The sequence below is a fragment of the Phalacrocorax aristotelis genome, chromosome 5 (genome assembly GCF_949628215.1).
Source record: "Phalacrocorax aristotelis chromosome 5, bGulAri2.1, whole genome shotgun sequence".
In the NCBI taxonomy this organism is placed as follows: domain Eukaryota; kingdom Metazoa; phylum Chordata; class Aves; order Suliformes; family Phalacrocoracidae; genus Phalacrocorax; species Phalacrocorax aristotelis.
In genome coordinates this window covers 50,857,207-50,877,400 of record NC_134280.1, presented here as the reverse complement: position 1 = coordinate 50,877,400, position 20,194 = coordinate 50,857,207, and the positions used below count along the sequence as shown (strand labels likewise).

Below are 20,194 nucleotides of genomic sequence, written 5' to 3'. Positions count from 1 at the left end.
CACATCTATACTTACTTTTAGAGAGCTGCAGGAAGAGATCCCATCTAAATCTGACAGCCCACAGTGAGCCATCCACAGGATGTGGAGATGAGACAATGTGGTTCCAAGATCCCTTATGAAAAAAAACAATTCAAGCTCTGTTTGAAATGATGAAGGAACTCAAGACCTGCTTTCTTTTTCCTAGGACTAGGCCATTGTTACTTCCTTCAAATCTCACGTTGTTTGCAAGAAATGCAATTAAGAATGTTCATCTTCAAATGTGGGGGAAAAAAAATTATACCCCTTTACCTCTCTCTCACAGACATCTTTGTTCTTGTATGACAACATGTCACCCCATTTCAGTTTGATTAGAATTCTTCCAAGAGCTACATCATGGTAATTCTGTCATAAAACGCAGGCAATGGCTAAGAATTAAGTGAGGTTTGCTTGTGCTGGCATCATTTTCTCTACACACATATCCCAAATTAACATATCTGAGCTGACTGCACAGTCATCTCACTCTGTACTCTTACAAAGTTACCTTTCTTCTGATTTTGTAGTTGAAAGGAATAGCACTCTTGCCAAATAACATTTTTTGAATCAGCAGAAAATTATAATCCTTTCCATCCTATTTTCCTACCCTTCAGGTCTAGCAAAATATAAATAAGGGATCCTTTGTATGAGTTCCAAACTTTCTGGTCCTAACCCAGAAAAACACATACTGACCTGCTTAACTCTATGCGTGTGCAATGTCCCACTGTCATGGCAACAGTATGTAATACAAAGATAATACCAAATGGTGGCAAATCAAACTGGGGGCTTAACTACCTTCCATCTTTGGGAACATTAAGTTGCATAAAGCCACTACTCAATCATAAACAAAATAAAACATTTTATCAAATCCCAAACCAACCAAAAGCTCAGAATTCTCTACAGTAGCCATGATATCATACTACCTGAATAATAAAGAACTAAACAGCAAGGAACTAAATACAAGGACAGTTTATCAGAGGAGGTAGAGACTAGCATGGAGTTCACAGAATCACAGCAGTGGTTGAGGTTGGAAGGGATCCCTGGAGGTCATCTTGTCCAACCTCCACACTCAAGCAGGGTCAACTGCCCAGGGCCACATCCAAACAGCTAAAGTAGTTCTTAAATAGAGATTATTGGACTTCAGAATTGTGGATTAGCTATCTTTTCTAATTTCTACTTTTATAATATACATGATAATAAATATTATATACTTTAATGTACTGTCTAGGGAACATTGCAGAAAATAAAAGAACATGGTCATGGGGCCCCTTCTGATCTTGGAATAAAGGTAAGAGTTCTCTTACTCATGTCTTCTCTTTATGGACCATGGGGAAAAACAGCAGCTTTGCATTGCCCTCTAAGAACCTCTTGCAGCTTTGATGCAGCTTTGCAGCAAAAACCCCTACAGTCAAATTGCCTGCTTCAGGGATACTGCATAGCCAGCCAGTTGAAGAGGTCAGGAAGAAGTGCTTTTACAAGTGGGGATAGGCATATTTTTGTCTGTGTTTTTTGTTGTTTCTCCACCATCTGAACACTTGGGAAGAGCCACATCAGGAGAAAGGCTGAATAAAGGGCACATGCATGGAAAAAATATCCCCAGGTACCTCTCTTCTGTGATTTACCAAATATAGGGTTGAATGGGAGTTTCTAGGGTGAAATCAGGGATTTTCAACCCTCTGCCTTCTGGGTCATGGTTTGTCCACAGGCATCATTCAGACCTATCTCACTTCATCAATCTGCAGGGGCCCCAGGCATTGGGGACCTCTGATCATCTCTTCCGTGGGTGCTGCATATTTAAGCAAGCTCATGATGGGTACACCACACAATGTGTTTACATAACATTTTGTAGCCTTTGAATTACAAACAGTGCAGCTGATCTAATGGCCAGAAAAAAAGCAAATCATAATAATCTCAGTCACACTAAGGCTACTCCTCCTTACAGGAGAAAACCCTCAACTGTCATAAACCACAACTCCTCCACCAAATTTTGTGCATCTAGGCAGCTTGCCCATACTGACACAGGATGTTGCTGTCTAGTACAAAGACACAAGGATAAAGAAAGACACGCACACAGAGAAACTCTCTTTATGTATAAGCAACACAGTTCCTTCTGCAAACTTGCTGCAAACTTACTTTACCTCGTTCCTTAGCTATCAGGGCAATGGGGAACACTTGCCACTGTACCTGTGATCAGATAAGTCCCTAAAAGATGGAAGTTTGTCACATTTCTTGCCAAATGGTCATTCAGATTTGCCTGATGTGAAGGATCATAATGTTCTTGTATGTCATCACATCCCCAGCCTTGCAGAAGATCTTCCAGGGACTATTTATATTATGCATATTTTATAAATAAAACAAACACTGGTTTTAAGGCTTCCTTAAGGAACAGATGCCTCCCAAAGTAATATTTACACAAAATTATTGTTAGATTCACAAGCAGCGTGCCTATAATAAGAAAGAAATTAAATTAAATTACAAAAGCAGAACCTACCATCAACCAAGGCCAACGCATCCATAAACACAAATATGGCATTAGGAGTAATGTGAAGGAATTACATTGCTCATTTCATGATCCACTTAAAGCATTGACGAGTTTTTAAAATTTCAGGCTAATTTTGGTGCAGACTTTTCTTTTCTGTAAACCACTGAACATAGGTAAAGGAAAGCAGTCACTCTCATTTTTCTATTGTTGAAACAAGTGTTTCTGATAGATGCTCTGCTTATTAGGCCAGCAAAACTGAAGACAATCCTAACCTGAATACGTTACATAGGGGTTGGTAAGATATGATTAATTAAGTTTATTTTTATTTTTTCTTTGTCTTGTACTTCCTAACTGAAGGTCTTTTGCCACAGAAGGAGCTTTCAGTAACATGCTTGTTCCTAACATTTCTCTGTCAATACAAAGGATGCCAAAACAAAGCAATGGATTAATTCCCAAGCAGTTTTTACACAAGGCCCCGAGAGCAAACAGCTATTCCCTCTACTGCTAAAACCCTGATCACTTCATGTATTTTGAAGAAGCAGTCCCCTGCTTCTACTCAGAGGTCAACAGGTCCCAGAGTTAAATAATATTTCCCTCTGTGTGTTACAGTTTTCAGTTCCAGTGCTGCCTATGGCTAAACCTAGTACACATGAATGGGATCAGTCCCTGCTCACAGTGCCTTCTATGTCATGCACAGCACGTATTCACTATGAATTATTAGCTAAGAGTCTTCAAGTATTCTCCCACTGCAGACACCATCAGAAGAAAACACTAATTTGAATTACTTCTAAAACCTATTTACCTTACTCTTCACAATTTATACTGCCAAGTGTATAGTCTCAAATCCATTCCAGTTTCATTCACAGGTTGCAGCTCTGACTCTCCTACAGCTAACTTTGGCGCAAGCCAGGAGCATTATGTTTATGGTTAATACTAATGAAATTCGATCAGTATTAGTATTACAGACAAAGGAATTAGGTTGTATATCCCGTGTCTCGGACACTTGCAAAAGGCAGAACTGCTGCGTGTTTGCAATGCAACCCAGTGTTTGATAACAGGGTCTCATTATTAAAAAAATGCTTATACAGCCACTTCAAAAAAGAAAAAAAAACCTGGAAACTAATAGGAACTGTTTTTTTAGGAGGCTAAAGTTGGCTCTCCCAAGCTCACCTTTAATCTATGAAACAAGACACTAAGAAAGCACGAAGTTTGTTACATTAAGTGCTTGGTATCACTTGGCCCATATTTGCTCCCTATACTCTTATTTCAGGAAAGGGAGCTAGCAAGCCAAGGTATCTTCATGCCCTGCTCCCCAAGAATAGCACTGCAGCTCTTATGGAGAGCAAGTGACTGCTGTTTCTCCTTCCCTGCTACTGTAGACAGGCAGCAGTGAGGAGAAAAGGCGAAAGGACTTTTTCCTCTGCCCAGCCCTGACCATGGAACTTGCAAATTAAAGCCAGGAACAAAATTCCCCTTGCTGACTCTGGGGTTGTGCTAGCTGCTGGAGGAGCCTAAAATTCTGGGTCATGCAGCCACATTTTGGCCCTGCAGATCTTTACTCCTGTGACCGTAATGAGTCATCTCCAGAGATGTTATCACAACAAAGTATATCTGCAAATATTTTATTCAATAACTAACAAGCTAATCTTTCAGAAGCTGCATGAGTCACGCTGCAGCATCAGAGAAAACTCCCTCATTAATTACTACACAGATAACTGCCCCCAAGAGTACGGCTGCTATAAGGTGAAACAGCAATGTAACTCAAAGCAAGCTGTTCCGACAACCACATGCACCTGCATTTCTGAAAATACTTCTGATATATTCTGGCTGGTGAGAATAGAACTTAAGAGCTTGCAAGAGATGAGACTGCCTCAGCATTATTGCATCTGGCACATCCACCTTGGAAGGGGTCAGACCAAAGCGAAGAGTTGTGTGAGCACACATGGCAGCTGTGTCTGTGCAAGTGTGCACATGGGTATGTTTTCATTTAAGTGCAGAGGGTCAGATCAGCCCAAACTGGAGAGATGCATCTTGTGACTTCTTAACAAGAAATGGAATTGATAAAAATTTGCACTTTGATAATAATTTACCAGGGTAAATTAATAATAAACTCTTAATAACAATTTACCAGGGTCATAGGAGAGAAAAATCCACTGTAATTATACATGTAGTGTAACAAAACACACCCCCAGAAATAATCATTGACTGAGACTAAAATTAATGAGACACATGTCAGAGACCAGAATCCTCCTGTATTAGGCATGATATAAACGTATAGAAAATGACAGCTTCTGTTCCAAAAATAGGGTAGAGAATATGATTGAGAAGTGTGACAGCTGAAATAATAGAAAAAAGATGAGACATTGGACAAAGCTGGTGGCAGTTGGTCGTATGACGCAGCACAAGAGCACTCCAGTGATGTGCAAACAAAGAGCATATATAAGGAACCAGATGACACTATAGAGGAAACGTAGCTCCCATTAATATACACAACATATAATTCAATTCCAGTGGACAAGTGTCCTGTCCCCAGTGACGTGGAAGCTGGGAACTTTACAGAGAGGGCAAGGAATTAATAGGCAAAGTAATTATATATCCTGCTCACTTCTGCTACAGTTCATGCAGGTCAGGTTTGAAGCAGAGAGACAGAGCACGGGGTGAGAATGTGTACGTCATATCTTTGGTTGTGATAAACAGAGGATTAGAGCCTCTGAGGCTGCCAAACCAGTGTCCTCCAGAGTAATTACTCCACACACACCCCTACATACTTGCCTGCAAAACACACACTGAGTACCAAACCATGTTTTTAGTATCCAAAAGTGCCAAGAAACCAACATAGACTCCCCCAGTTTCACGTTGAACCCACGAACTTGCATTTATAATTGATCTTAAAAAAAATAATATTAATAAACAGAAGGGTTTGAAACCTGGGTTCCAACTATACTGCTGCAGGGATGGGAACTCATCAAACAGCTCTGTGTTTCTGTGAGGGTCTTGGCAACACCCTCCCCACTTGTACATGACCATTTAGGATTCTTTCCCATGCAATCTGATGCTCCCATCTTGTCATCACTCCCCCAGGCTGGGGGGAGAGCACAGGGGCAAGGAACAGTTTGGCTTACAACACCTAATAACAAGTTTGAGAAATAATAACGAGTTCTTCCATTAATCCAACATCCTTGTTCTTCAGGGATTGATTCGCTCCAGCCAAAATTTTACTGGATGGAGACCAGACCTAGAGAGCCAAATCCTGCTCTTGGTTTCACCACAATAAATCTTGAATAGCTCCACTGAGCTCAAGCTACCCAGTAAACACTTAAAACAGCACAACCCTGAACACATTCATCAGCTTGAAAACCATCATTTCTTTTGGAGGCTGGTTTGAATCATTCACCTAGAAATAAAACACTAAATCCACTGAACTTGCAAACAGTATCCTAAAGCACACATGCATCTGTTGAATAAATCTTCAGTAGCAATACATCTAAAATAGCCATTGATGTGGACATTATTTATTTCTAGATGTCACTCTGAAAATTAAAGTACTGGTAATCAGAGAGATTTAGATTTTAAAAGAGTGACCAAACTACAGTCTTACAAAGTAAAGTAGAAAAAAAAAAATCTCATCTCTGATCTACAGAAATCAAGTTGAATTTATCAAGCCACACTGTGATAACAATGATCTGGTCCATATGTCAGCACACAATGGTTTGGTTGTACAGATAATTCTGACATCAGAAGCAAGAGCTTTTAAAGCCTGAATGTTATTTAAATCAGTAACACATGTTCCAAGAGGAAGCTTACATAATAGTTTCATTGTACTCTCAAATAGCTGTAAAGTATTTAAAATTGTAAAACTGATTGCATGCATGTGTTGCTCATACTTGATCAAATCCATGACACAGCCTCCAACTCTGCAAGCAGCACTGAGGCCATGTCCTTATGGTTGGGTTTGTACTTACTCTCCCAAATTCAAGTAGCAATATGCTGAAAACCATTGCCTTGGGTCTCCTCTGTCTTGCACATCACACTGCCATGGCACACAGGTTGCCTTTAGCATCTTATGCTCACTTGCGCAAGTGTGAATCAGTGCCCAAGGTGTAAGATAACAAGGATCGTGTCCCATCCTTTGTTGCCAGAAGCCTGCTTTTAGGCTGAAATGCCATAGAAATGTAGCACCTAATATTCTGGCCTCATTCTTCCTTCTGAACTGTGTAGCTTTTTCACAGTAAGGGTTCCTAACCCGGTTGAGATATGTCATCGGAGACTTAAAAAACTAAGCAAAAACAGACTTTGTCAGGCAATTCTCAACTCATAGCTTAAACACATTAGAGGAGAGCAAGTGTATTTTAGGCTGAACAGAAAGCATGCATCTACCAAAGGTCTTTTTAAATAACAACCATGTCTATGAAATTCTGTTTTCATAACTCACTTTTACATGCAAATGAAGAATTTATGTGTGAATGAAAAGTTATTGTTGCCAAAGGTCTTTGCAGTAGGGTGTCTCTGTTGTCGCATCTTTTTGAGGCAACCTTCACATAAGAAGCTGTTTTCCAAATGGGCTGTAGTGCTGATGGCACTGGCAATATTTCTCCCAACAAAAAGATTTCACTATTTTATTCCAGGGATATTTTTGTTGGTTGGTTGGTTGTTTTAAGTTTCAAGTTTGGAAAGGGGCAAACGTCTGGCATATTGCTTTTTTTCACCTGTGGATCTCTGACGCATGCTTCGCTGACAGCAAAACGGATCTCTGGGGCGGAAATGTAACTCCCCCAGTGCTGCACAAGGGGTAAATCAGGGAGACCATCTGGGGTTTCACACTTTGTCCAGCCTGTGACTCCGCCTTCTCAGCTTCGTTATGCCAAAGTGAGAGCCAGCTGCTGCAGCTTTTGTGAGCTTGCTAAAGCAAATTGCAATTATCAAGGACCCATGTGCTTTTGGCCAGCACTTTCTCCAAAGTGAAAGTCTGAAAACAAGGACAGGAGACTACCTGGCTACAGCAGTCAAAAACATGAACAGTTCAAGGCAGTTTAGTTCTTGTCCAGGACTGGAGCCAGAGACCATGCTGATGGTCCTGGTAGAGAACTTGAGCTCTGTCATGGACATGTCTGTGACCCACACTTCAATCAGAGACACTGCATAAAAATCCTTGTTCCACTAACACCAGTACCAAACCTCCTCCTGCCTTCACTGGGGCCGAGATCCCCCCCTCCGGTGCTGGCAGGTGTGAATGGCATCTGGAGACAGGAGATGACAACAGAGGAGGAACTCAGCCCCGATGAGATACATCTCTGGGCCATTCCTGACTTAACAACATTTTCACTCATCACTGTTGCTTCTCATTGCCTCATTGAACTCGTTCTAGCAACCACAATATTACGCTAAGTGCTATGTTACATGCAAGCACTTTATTTTCCATGTCAGATTATACCTCATTTAAACCAGAAGTGCTTGCTGAGACCAAGAGGAGAGAGGTATTTGTAAATTACATGCTTCTGTAAATAGTCATAATCATGCTTAAGTTAGCCCAGATGCTTACTTCTGTTGAAGTTAATATATTTGAAACATAGCTTTAGTTTCAAGTACTCTCATTTTTACTTGCTGTCAAAAAATGTTGAGCAGAATAATGGGCTTGATCAATGTTGATGTAGTCGGAGTCAGGAACAGCAATTCCCTAACACACAGGTATACAGTTTGCGTGGGAAGGATAACGTAATTTTGTGTTAATTTCCTTTTGATCATTAAAACTGCTTGTCAGCTTAGTTACTGGTTAACTCAGCTCCCACAATTTGAAAGGAGTAGGGGTTGCCAAAGTATGGTTCTGTGGGCCAAGACCTGCCCTTGATCTTTTTTTTTTTCCACCCTACTCTAGGTGTAGGTAGATACACCCTTGGCATGAAGCTACACCCCGGAGATGCTGCAGAAACCCAGCACACCATGCTGCATCTCACTGGGTGCATTACATCTTCCAGAGGAGCACGTGAATTTTCAAATAGGACAAAGTTGAGACACACAGTAAATAAAGCTCTCACACCCACATATCCATTGCCCCTCAATTTAGTCCCAGAGCTACTGACTGTTCCTACAGCTTTGGCAATCGTTCATTCTCATTGTTGAAAGTTTACATGTAAAAAAATTAAGGATAATGAAACTGTGGTTATAAAATTATTTACATTGAAGGAATGAATCCCACAGTGCTTTAAAATTTCCTCCATTAATAACTTTTCAGTCTCCCACACGTTGTGTGCCTGTTTCACAGCATGTTCACGGTCTGAGCTTTGGCAAAGTAAGACAGATATATTGCAACTTTGATTTAATATAGAGCTCATCTGTCAAAATCAACACTTGAAACATTTAATGCTGCAGGGTAAGCAGAAGCAACATTCTGTAAAAGGTCCAAATCAGCTGACAGATTCAGTGGTGTTAAGACACACACCACAAAAAAAGCCCCCCAAACCCCTTTGCCTGAGTACCAGAAGAACTGGAATTCTAGATTAGTTGACCAGACAGAACTAAAGAATTGGATGACCTGTGAGTTGCTATTCAACTTTTGTCACGGTAATGGCTATAGTTTCCACTGGAAAAAAAAACCAAACTTGAGATACTGCAGCAATGGGTTTATATGAAAACCTAGAGAGAAAATTAACTTAAAATTATTTAGTCTGAATGTACAGTAGTGGGAATGTAGTTTCTCGAGATTCTTTAGGCCTGGCACATTTATATGACACCAATGATTTTCTGCTGTCACTGATGGTAATTTCTTCTTTATACCTGTTCCTTCTGTTCTTTTTTTATCTGTGTATATATTCAGTAAGAGAACAGAAAAAATACAGAAGCTTGCAAGAACAGATACAGGTACAACCTGAGCCTGTGAACGGCTGGCAAATGTCAGTTGATTTTCTCTAAATTTCTTTTCTCCCTCAGCCTCTATTGTTTACCCCAGATTTGGCATGATAGACTTGCCTCCGTACGTCCTTAGTCAAGACTTTTTCCTTAAATGATAGCTTCAAGGGACAATTTGTCTGCTTATATTGGTGTCCAGATGTTCTTTTACAAGTAAACAAGATGCAGAAGAGAAGCCTGGTGGACCTCAGAGCCCATCAACCTGACTACTTAGGCAGATGAGACCTTATAGATTTCCATACTGAGGGTGTTACTACAAGACAGAACCTCAGCATTTATTTCACAGCACACCAACAGACATCCCAAATCTGGTGCAGGTGTGCTAACAGGACGTATAGCAAATTCCACACCCCATCCTTGGCTTCTTTCAAACAAATTCCCACTCCAGGGGGATCTAGCAGTAGATGTTGTAATGTGCCCTCAGTTAGGGAGGTAAGTCTTATGGCAGAAGTGCAAACCCTCACAAGGGCTGTCAGCTGCCAGAGATGACACTGATCAATGGAGAGACTTCATAACATGTGAGCAGACTAGTTGTTCTGGCTCCCTCTGGCTCCCCAGCACCCTCCTGCCAACACAAGTCTCAAAAGGCCTGCATAAGCAATTTCAGAGGAGCTCACACACAAATTCTTGAACCCATCTTGACCTAGCTTTGGAGGCAATGGTAACTGCTACCCACAAATAACCATTCTTTTATAGACTAATTTGCCATGGTTCCTTTGCAGTTGTAACTAATTGCAATGGCTCCTTTACATACCACCACCAGTCTCACCAAAACGATATACAGTCTTTGTGCAAGAGAAACACATACCATGCAGACTTCCAACTAGTTCATGAGTTGGGATAGAACCCTTCTTCGGCTATGACCTATATTGATCTTGAGAAAAGCAATTCTATTAACTTGAGCTAGCTGGCTTTTGGCTGTAATCTAAGGGAAAATACTCCCCAAAACAGCTGCAGAAGAGTTGTGTAGCCCACTACCTGCCACATTATTCAAAAGTGGACACTCACACCATGAATTTCAGTGACTCTCTGTATCTCTCTAGTGAAAAACAAGGTTTCCAAATTGACATACCTATACATTATTACATAAGCTAACTCAAATACATTGTACAAACAATCTGGTATCACTGTTAAGTACAAATGGTAGGAAATTAATATATTTTGTAAGTTTTCTTTCAAACTGTGTTGAGGCTAACATTTCTTTCTGCACCATTAAGTCAGCTTGGGAACGCAAAACAGAAAAAAACTCAGTGAAGATGGCTATGAGTGGTATTTAATATTAATGAGTGTATAAGCTGGAGAGACATGACTCCCCCTAATTATAATGCTTCGTGAGTTTAAAAGTAATTACCAGTTAACCTAAACTATTTAACAAAAAATGAGATTCTTGAAAATAAAAATCCCCAATCCACTTTGAAAAAAAAATGCACTTTTACCTCAAAGTAGCGGGAAGAATCATTGCATATTGCAGATTAGAGCAAGTACTCAAAATATACAGAATTTGCTTATTCACATAGATGAACTTTACAGAAGGTCCTTTCAAAAATGGTGGCTGTATTGTTTGAACACATAAGAGTGACAAAATAAGAGTCATACAAATAAGCACATCTTCAAATATTTTTTTAAATCCTCCAGTATGATTTAGCAACCATATTTTAATGTGTTTATTTTATAAAGGATAAAAATTATTTTATTGATTCTTATATAAGCTAATCAAATTTTATTGATTCTTGCTATTTCTAGGGTCAGAATTTAACATGTGGCAATAAATTTTCTTTCTTTAATTTAAGAAGTACTTATGGAACAAATATTACATTTTAGAACTGGATTTACCTTGGGATGCTGAGAGCAAGAACTTAAAAAAAGTCTGTGGTACCTTAATAGGTATTATTATTATATTTATAAATAAGGGCAAGATAAACTAAACAACAATAAGCAGAGCAAACCAAACCTCTGAGTGAGGTGAAACAGTAGAAAGTGGAGTGGTAGGACTGTGAGGCTGATGAAGTCCAAACCAGGAGATGCCACAAATGACCTTTCAAACATACAGTCCTGACACACCTGATACAACCTGTAAAGACCTCAGGACAGAAGGATAAACCTTTGCCAAACAGCAAATCAGAAATAAAGCTAGAGAAAAAGAAGTGTGGATGTATTTTAGGGGAAAAATAGCAACAGGTCCTTTGTGTGCAGTAATGTGTCCACAGAAAAAAAAGAATTAAATCAACTCCTGTATGAAGAATTTTTTATAGAGATTAGGTTATAAAAACTGAAATTCTATTTATTTCTTCATTGTTTGTTCATATGGCTTGGCAGTTACAAACTGATGATTACAACGAAATAGCTTAATTTTCCCCCCCCCAACATGACTCCATTTTTTAAAATCAGCATTTAACTTCCATTCTAAGAAGATAATTTCCCACTGAATATAATTATTTTCAATAAATATCCCAACAAGCTGCAGACAAGCATCTTCCTTGTAGGAGAGAATCAAAACAACTTACAAACCCATTAAAATAATGCTAAGATTATTTTCCTACCTATGTCCATGAAGACAACCCTTCCATAACTGGATAGCTCCACTGCCAATAGGCTAATTACTACTGCTTCCCAACCCAGTTCTTTGGGGTTTCTCAATGATTATAACCAATCTTTCTCAGCACTGACTAAAATTAACATTTAGGTGTAAATTTTCATAAGTGATCCCTGCCACTGACAGCTGAGACAGAGCAGCTGCAAACCCTAATAGCGGGCATGTAAGTACTTATTTGCTGGCAGAAATCAGCTAGTAGTTATTACCAATGTTTTTATTCATCATATTGTAGTAGCCATCCAGAGCATGTGAGATCACGATCCCATTAGGCAAAGCCTTGTACATAACTCATTCAAAAGACTGAGTCTGCCCAGAGTAATATATAAAGTAAACAATGAGACTGAAAATACAGTTAATTTCTACAGCTAACCCAGGGCGCTGTAGAAACAACAGCTAACCCAGGAACTGAGTCGTATTTTTGAAGTCCTGGTCCAGTGGCTCAGCCACAAAGCCTAGTCTTGCCACAGCCTAGTCTAGCCAAAGCCTAGCCAGCCACAAAGCCTCTAGTCACTGCCATCGTTGTCTCCAGTTGGTTCAAAGAGTAAAGCTGCCCCAGTAATCTCAGAACCTGGAACCATGTGAGCTTGTGGACCCCTAAAAGGTTCCTCATTCACTAAAAGCAATTGGTGCATCTTAAATAATTACTACTTGTAAGCAAACGGTAAGCTGCATCAGGGGAGGTTTAGATTGGATATTAGGAAAAATTTATTTACTGAAAAAGTGGTCAGGCATTGGAACAGGCTTCCCAGAGAGGTGGTGGATTCACCATCCCTAGAGGTGTTCAAAAAATGTGTAGATGTGGCACTTCACGGCATGGTTCAGGAGACATAGTGGTGTTGGGTTGATGACTTTTAGGCTTGGAGCTGCAATGGTAGGATCTGTCTCATAACCCTGTTCCTAACAGGTATGCTCCATATCTGACAGCCCGAAATACATGGCAGGGGAGCTTCAGCTAGGGAAGGCTGCATAAAACATAGTGCTGAAGACAAGAATCATGGAAAGACGCCATAAGGCGTCAAACTTGTTTTGATGTCCTTCACACTTGCTGCAGAACGGAGCCTGAGCTCCAGAACCTCAATGGTGCATTTGTACAGAAAACAAGTTCAGCTCTCCTTGCTGGTGAATCAGCCCGTCAGACTCCCCGGTGTCTAAGGTCATAAAGACATTCACACTCTCTACTTTGGGCACCTGACCTGGTGAAATTAAACCAAGAAGAGTCAGAAGCATTACATTACTTTCCTAGTCAAGGGAGAGCTAGGCATCTCAGAGAGATCTACCCAGAATTGATAAATGGTCAAAGCAATCAGATTTCCCTAGGGCCTAATGCAGACAGGCTGATTGTACTTTACTGAATATAACCCACTTGACTAAAAGCAGCTGTATTTCTGTCCCAAAATCATTACTTTTTATCGATAATAGGAATGTCCTTAAAACTGCCAATGCTAAATAAAACCTGAGGTCATAGCAGTGTTGCCAAGGTTTATAATATTCCCAGGGATCTGCAGGCATTAATACAGGGAAGACTCATTAATACAGAGATTAAGATTCAAATCAAATGCTTCCCTAGCTCCTGGCAAGCACCCAAAGTCCTCAAAGAACATGTTCTTAAGATAGACTTCATAGCATCCTTAACTGCTGAAGGACTTTCAGGCTGGCTACACAAAAGAAACAACAGAAAGCATTCCTGAAGAAACTAGCTTGTATTTGAAATTAAGTGCTTTTCCCATTCAGAAAAGCAATTGTCAAAGCAAACTGTGATGCTCTGGACACTGAAATACAGGCATGAAGAGATTCACCTAGACCATATCAGAGCAGTGGTTCTCTGACTGCACATATAAGTACAACATAGAGCGAGAGCACCCTGGACCTTCATTAAACACTGTAAGCAACTACTGTAATACAGATAAATCATCTGTTGACAAACATTTGCACTTTTATTGCAAACTAAGTAACTGAACTGATTTTAGAAAATGTTTTGGGATTTTATCTATCATGAAAGCAACACTGATTCTCGTTGCACAAACCTCAATGCATTTATATGTAGTACCTATGTTACCTGCATCAGACATAGTAATTCAGTAATTGCAAAAAATTAGAAATGATAGGCAGAAGAAAAAGCAAACTGGAGACAAAAAAAGAGCAAGGAAAGGAATAAATAAAAATGACAAGGAAAAAACAAATTTAGGGGAATGATGCCCCTAAATTTCTTCGGTTTGAGAGAAAAGGATCCAGCAGATAGTGGGTGCCTACATACACATTATCAGCAATACATCAAATTTGGTGTTGATCAGTGTCATGGCTCAGCCTGATACAAGATGGTGTAACTTGGTCCAGATCCAGCAAAGCATTTGGACTAATGTTCAATTTTCAGCTTGCAAGCAGTTCCACTGAAGTCAAACTTCTTGTGACTTTAAGAGGTGAGCATTTGCTTAAACTCTGTGTTGCATAAGTACCAACGAGTAATATTGCTAAGTTCAAATTCCTAAAGATTCTGATTCAGTCTCAAAAATATTTTTAAACATTGGTTTAAAGCCCTTGCCCTCAATTAAGGAAGAATTAGTTTGGCTCTGGTTTCTTGAAGTCATGAAAAGATCAGCAAAATCCTTACTCAAATAACTTGGCTCACATTTTCAGTTATTTTTTCACAGTCAAGAGGACGTGAAACTTTTCAAAAAGTGAATACAGCGATTCCTGTGTAGCCAGTCTTGCCCCCAGGAGCTGGTGTTAAAAAAAAAAATTAAAGAAGAAAAAATCTATCCTAAGACTCATAAAAGCGTGAGAATTGTTGAATTTGAAGGTACTCTGCACCTTGCTCATTTGAACCTTCAGGACAGCTGCCTCATTTCCACTCTCCCGTGACGAATTTACTGACCCAAATGGACCAGGATTGCTGTCTCTTGTTCTGCAATAGGACAAGAGCAATTTGAGAACTGCATGCAATGCAGACTGAAGCAAAGAAATGTTAACTCTATCTGGATGAAGGAAATCTGCTTTCCTTTCCCTATATCCCCATCCATACTTTTGTCCCCACACTCTGCAGTCTCTATATTTCATTTGACTTCATTTATAATAACCTCCCTCTGTTACATGCAGTTGCCAAAGTAGCCCTGGGAGCAGACTAGTCTTCTGCTGGCTACAATGTGTAGAGCTGAATGGGAGGAAATGAACTTCAGGTGGTGAAACAGTTTCTGCTGTAAACTTCTGGGAACCAGTTCCTGAGATTCCCCTATCTGATTCAAAAGCCCTTTCATAAAGATATTTATCTAACATTTTTAAACACATCTTTTCATTCATCCCTGAATTGAGAATAAAAGCAATCTGAAAAAAAAATACATAGGCTACACGCCAAAGTAGTAATTCATTGGCCTTGAAATATAGTTCTTTTACTAGAAACATTACAAAGACAAGGACTGTGTGTCATCACAAAAAAAAAAAAAAGGCAGTTTTTAACAGGCGCTCTTCAGAATAGGCTCCACGTTTCATCCTCAATTATCAGTTCATAAATCTTTAATTTCTTAGCTGCTAGCAGATGGGTGAAGGTCACCAAACAAGGACCTAATAAAATTAGTGTGATTTAGAAAATTAACAACAATCTGAACTAACTTCTTTCCACAGTACACAGGATTTTCCAGAGCCGTTCTCCTTTAGAAAGATCCAATAGAAAAGTAAAACTCAGAAACAGACAAAAAAGAAATCCCCTTTCAGGCGCCAAGATGGATTATCTGCAAATAAACTTGGATATATTTTCCTTATGGAATAAATTGATAATGCACTTATATATAGCCTTTCAAAGTTTCAAGTATTCAAAAGTAATGCAAGCTTTAGGAGGGTCAGGGGAGAACCACAGATTTACAACTAAAGTAGCTCAATCACATTTCCCATCAAAGGAATTATAACTCCTTTAGGAACTACAGGAAAAGCCAATATCCAAACTCACCGACCTACCAAGAGTTCCTCTCCAACAGAAAATCATAATACATGAGTACCTTGATTCCTCACTACCAGAACATCTCTCCTTTGGTTTTTATTGAAGTGCACATGGCAACGCACACCTCAGCATCCTCACAACTTAAGTTCCTATGTGAGGTTGACAGGAGTAAATGTTTCCAAAAAAATCAGTAACTGAAGTCAGGATCATAAATTCTTATTTTGACATATCCCTATACACAGTTTACTACCACGAAAATTCTTTCCCCATTTTCCAACTGAAAAAAGATGTTTTAATTCCACTTCATCCTAAAATAATCAGGAAAGTCTACTCTGCAAGACAGAACAAAACAAAAGTAAAGAGACAAAAAGCAAGTTTCCCATCTCATTACCCACTCACACATACACACTGACAGTCTTTTGTTCATAATGATTTACCATGATACATTGTTTTTACATAACACAGCATGAAAAGAATGCCTGCTTTTAACATCCCAAGCATATATAAAATGGCCTCTATCTTTTGCCTGCTTTTCTGTCCTTACCTTCTTTTCAGTAAACAAACCAATCTTCCAGTCTGTCCTTATGAGACATTTCCTGTTATCTGCTGCCCATTTTCAAATTACAACCACAATGATTCTGACCTTATGGCTGAGAAAGTCTGTTGGAATTACTTTTTGCGAAGGAAGGACATTTTTTCTCTCATCGTCAAAAACTGCAGTTGCAATGGTTTGGTCAAATACAACAAAATAATTGCTTTTTGGACAGAATTCAAACGTCAACAAGTTTAATTCGGAAATAAGATTTCTAAACATTTTTTGGGTAAGCGGCAACAGCCAGGTAGAATGGAAGGAGGTATGTTACATTAGCTATCGCAGACATCGCTACTGCTGTGACGGCAATGTTGCTTTAATAGGCATTAAATTGACATGATGCAGACATCCAAAAATAAAGTTCAAGTACCGAGGCTGTGCTTGCATGGGCTGTGCCCTTAAGTGATCTGTGTTTATCAATGACAGATTGTCAAAGATGGGAATTAATAAAGGAAAGATACTGCTGTACTGTAATGACCGAGTTCTGGTCTGGAAGAGCTAACAGAGTCTTATTCTTTCTTTACCTATTCCCCAACAATTGCATTTAACTGGCACACAGAAAGCACATTTATTTAAAGGAGGAGTAGGTAGCTTCCACTGGGGTTTGTGTGCCTGGGAAGTGTCATAACATTAGACTTGATATCCAAGCCAAAACACTTTACATTATAGTTGATCAAATCAAAACCCAACTTGAGACCAAACGTTACCTGCATCAAGGACCACAGGGACGTCAGGTCACAGAAAATGGTTTGCCAAACTTTTCATAACATAAGTCAGAGCCCTAGAATACAACGGATGTGCAAAATCCTACTAAAGCTGTAAGTCAAATAAATGAAACAGTTTAGTTTTCCTGAACTGCATCCTGTATTCATTGCCCACAGAACTGGTCAAAACATTTTCCATTGACACATTTTAAGAGAATATGGGGTTTTTGACCAAATAAAAAAAATCTTTTAAATTTTTAAAATAATAAAATGTCTTTTTATATTGTCAAAAATATAATTTTTTTCACCCACTACTTACTCCTCCATTGCAATAATGGAGCAATTTCATGCTTATGACAGTGGTTGGTTGCCATTAAAATAATTGCAGCAATGCAGAATCACCACTTTTCCGTGTTATGGAATAGAAAGTGGAAAAAAATTTTCAGACTGAAAATACTTAATCTCTTTACCACAAGAAGAGAAAATAAGATCAAAGTATGACAACTAAAGTTCATTAGCTACTTTATTGACAATGTATGAGACCAAGAAGAATTTATATTTGTTCCCCATCAGGGAACATGTTCTCTTTAACAAGAGTTAGCAACATCACTATTTTTTTCCCCTGCAAATTTAGCAGATAGCCATACAAGGCCAGAGAAGAGTCCTGTTTAACATAAAGATGGCCTTTTACACAACCCTTTACTGATATGAACTGTACTTTTCCATTATGTATTAATTATGAGAGGTAATACGGTATCAACACATGACAGAGAAGCAGCTCTGCCTCCTTATTGCGATGATTTTCACTTCTACCTTCCCAACCTGCCAACTCCCCAGTTCTTCTGGGAAAAAACAAGTGATGCTTTCATGGAGGTCAGCAAGCCAGGGACATGCAGTCTTCATTCAAGCTCTCATAAACCCAACTTCATTGACTTCAATAAAGCCAAAGTGATTTTCATCAGCTGAGGAACTGGTCTGACCTGTATAGAACAGGCTACTGTACCCAATAAAAGCCCAAAGGCTGAAACACTCTGAAATCCAAACACCTAAACATAGATAAGAGATTAATTTCTTGCTCCTTTCAAATTTGCAACAAATTTCCATGGACTTCAGCATGGCAGGAACTTCCCTGGTCACAGACTGGGGCTAATTCATCAGCATCATTGCAGTTACACTGATTTATCCAGCTCAGGTCCTGTCTTTAAACTTATGTGGCTACAGAGCATATATTCATGACCTAATCCATTATCATGGCATGGGGAAATGGAAGAAATGAAAGCAGCACAAATGAAGATTTTATCACTTAAATACAATCGAAGGCTGTTATTCTTTATTTCAGTTATCATTCATTTCTTACCTCACAGACACAAGCAAGCTATTGTTCAACTTCAGTTCTCTCAGATTAGGTAGATAGGCACCTATGAGAACAGAGTAAAGAGTCACTTTGCAGACCTGGAGAGTAAAGGAAACTTCTGACAATTAGAAGACAATTAGAAATTCTGACAATTAGAATGTTGAAGCATCTAATATTACATGCATCTTACCTGTTTCTGCCAGATCTGTGCTGGACCTTTTCTAAGAAAATTAATGAGATTATTTCACTTAAAAAATATTTTACCCTTTGCATTTTTGCAACATATACATATTATCTGCATGTCTACCCAATTATAATTTCTGGAACCCCTCTCTGAGAATTCTGATGGAGCACCTTTCCAGACAGACAGCAATATAAACTGGCTTGACGGGTGACTGTTTTCTTTGGTCTGATTCCCAACCCTTATTGACTATTAACTGAGTGATACTCTGAGGAGGTAAAGGATCCTTTACAGCAGAGCATTCCACAACCTCCGATTTCTACATAATGCTCTTGCTTCTTTCCCTGAAAATCTTTTTCTAGCTATTTAATGGCAAATAGTGATGGACTTACCGAATGTACAGCTAAGTAACACTTCTTCAAAATGTAATCTTGAGTCAAACAACAAAAGCATAATTTCATCTATGATGTCATAACATCATCTTTTATAATTCAGAGGTCCCCAAAATGCTACTTACATTTTGCTAAGCATTGCCTTCTCCTTCTAATTTTCTGGATGCGATCCATTGTTTACTGTTCAACTGTGCAAGTTTCATAACTATGAAAACCTCAGTATTCATATTGTTATGACTTTGATGAATGCTTTTTTCCTATTCCAAAGAGACACTTGCCTTTTTGGTTGCTTCTACAGGTATCTCTGAACCAAAATCACAGACCAAATCCCTCCAAGCTACAGAATAATTTGTGTATAAGCTCAAGTCCCAGGAAGCATTTGCTATTGACGACAGTAAACTTTTACCCATTGCCACTAGCAGAGTTTACCCATGGCTGGTGAGCATCCTCCAGTATACTATGCAACCATGTAGAGGTAATACTAATTTTAGACAAACTGGATCATTGCTAAAACATTAAAATCTGTTCTCAGCAAATATTTTTATGAGTCCTTTGAGTAATGTCTCTCTGGCAAGGGTGATTTAGCAGTGCCCAGAAGGACATCATTCCAGCTCTTTGCAAAGGATCAAAAGAAAAAACAACAGGAAAAAAAAAAAGAAATTAAAAAAAAGTGGAGTGGGATCTCAAAAGCAAGCAAAGGAGGTCATGTTGTTCATCCCATTTCCCCAAACAAAACAAGACCGTTTATGGCAAAAACATTTCAATAAATCATGTTTTAGTAGAAGCATTATCTATATCTAGTGCTATTTGGGAATGATTATAATCCACATATTGATCTTCATGCTATACAGCAAATATTTAACTTCAGGTATTTGCAAAGCTCTTTAGACAATATTAAAAATTCAAAACACATTGTGCATTTTTTTTAGCCTTACTTTTAAGCACAGAATCACAGGTTGGAAGGGACCTCAGGGATCATCTAGTCCAACCTTTCTAGGAAAAGCGCAGTCTAGACAAGATGGCCCAGCACCCTGTCCAGATGACTCTTGAAGG

General features: G+C 39.0%; 1 protein-coding gene across 1 annotated transcript in view; it reads right to left on the bottom strand.

The window, feature by feature from the left end:
- LRRC56 (leucine rich repeat containing 56) overlaps window positions 1-20,194 on the bottom strand; it is an 81,055-nt gene that overhangs the window by 15,224 nt on the left and 45,637 nt on the right. Inside the window, exons 7-8 of the mRNA XM_075094443.1 lie at window positions 18,572-18,632; window positions 16-112 (exon numbers count right to left, since the gene is read on the bottom strand). Coding sequence (XP_074950544.1) covers window positions 16-112; window positions 18,572-18,632 — 158 coding nt within the window. The remainder of the gene's footprint in view (window positions 1-15; window positions 113-18,571; window positions 18,633-20,194) is intronic.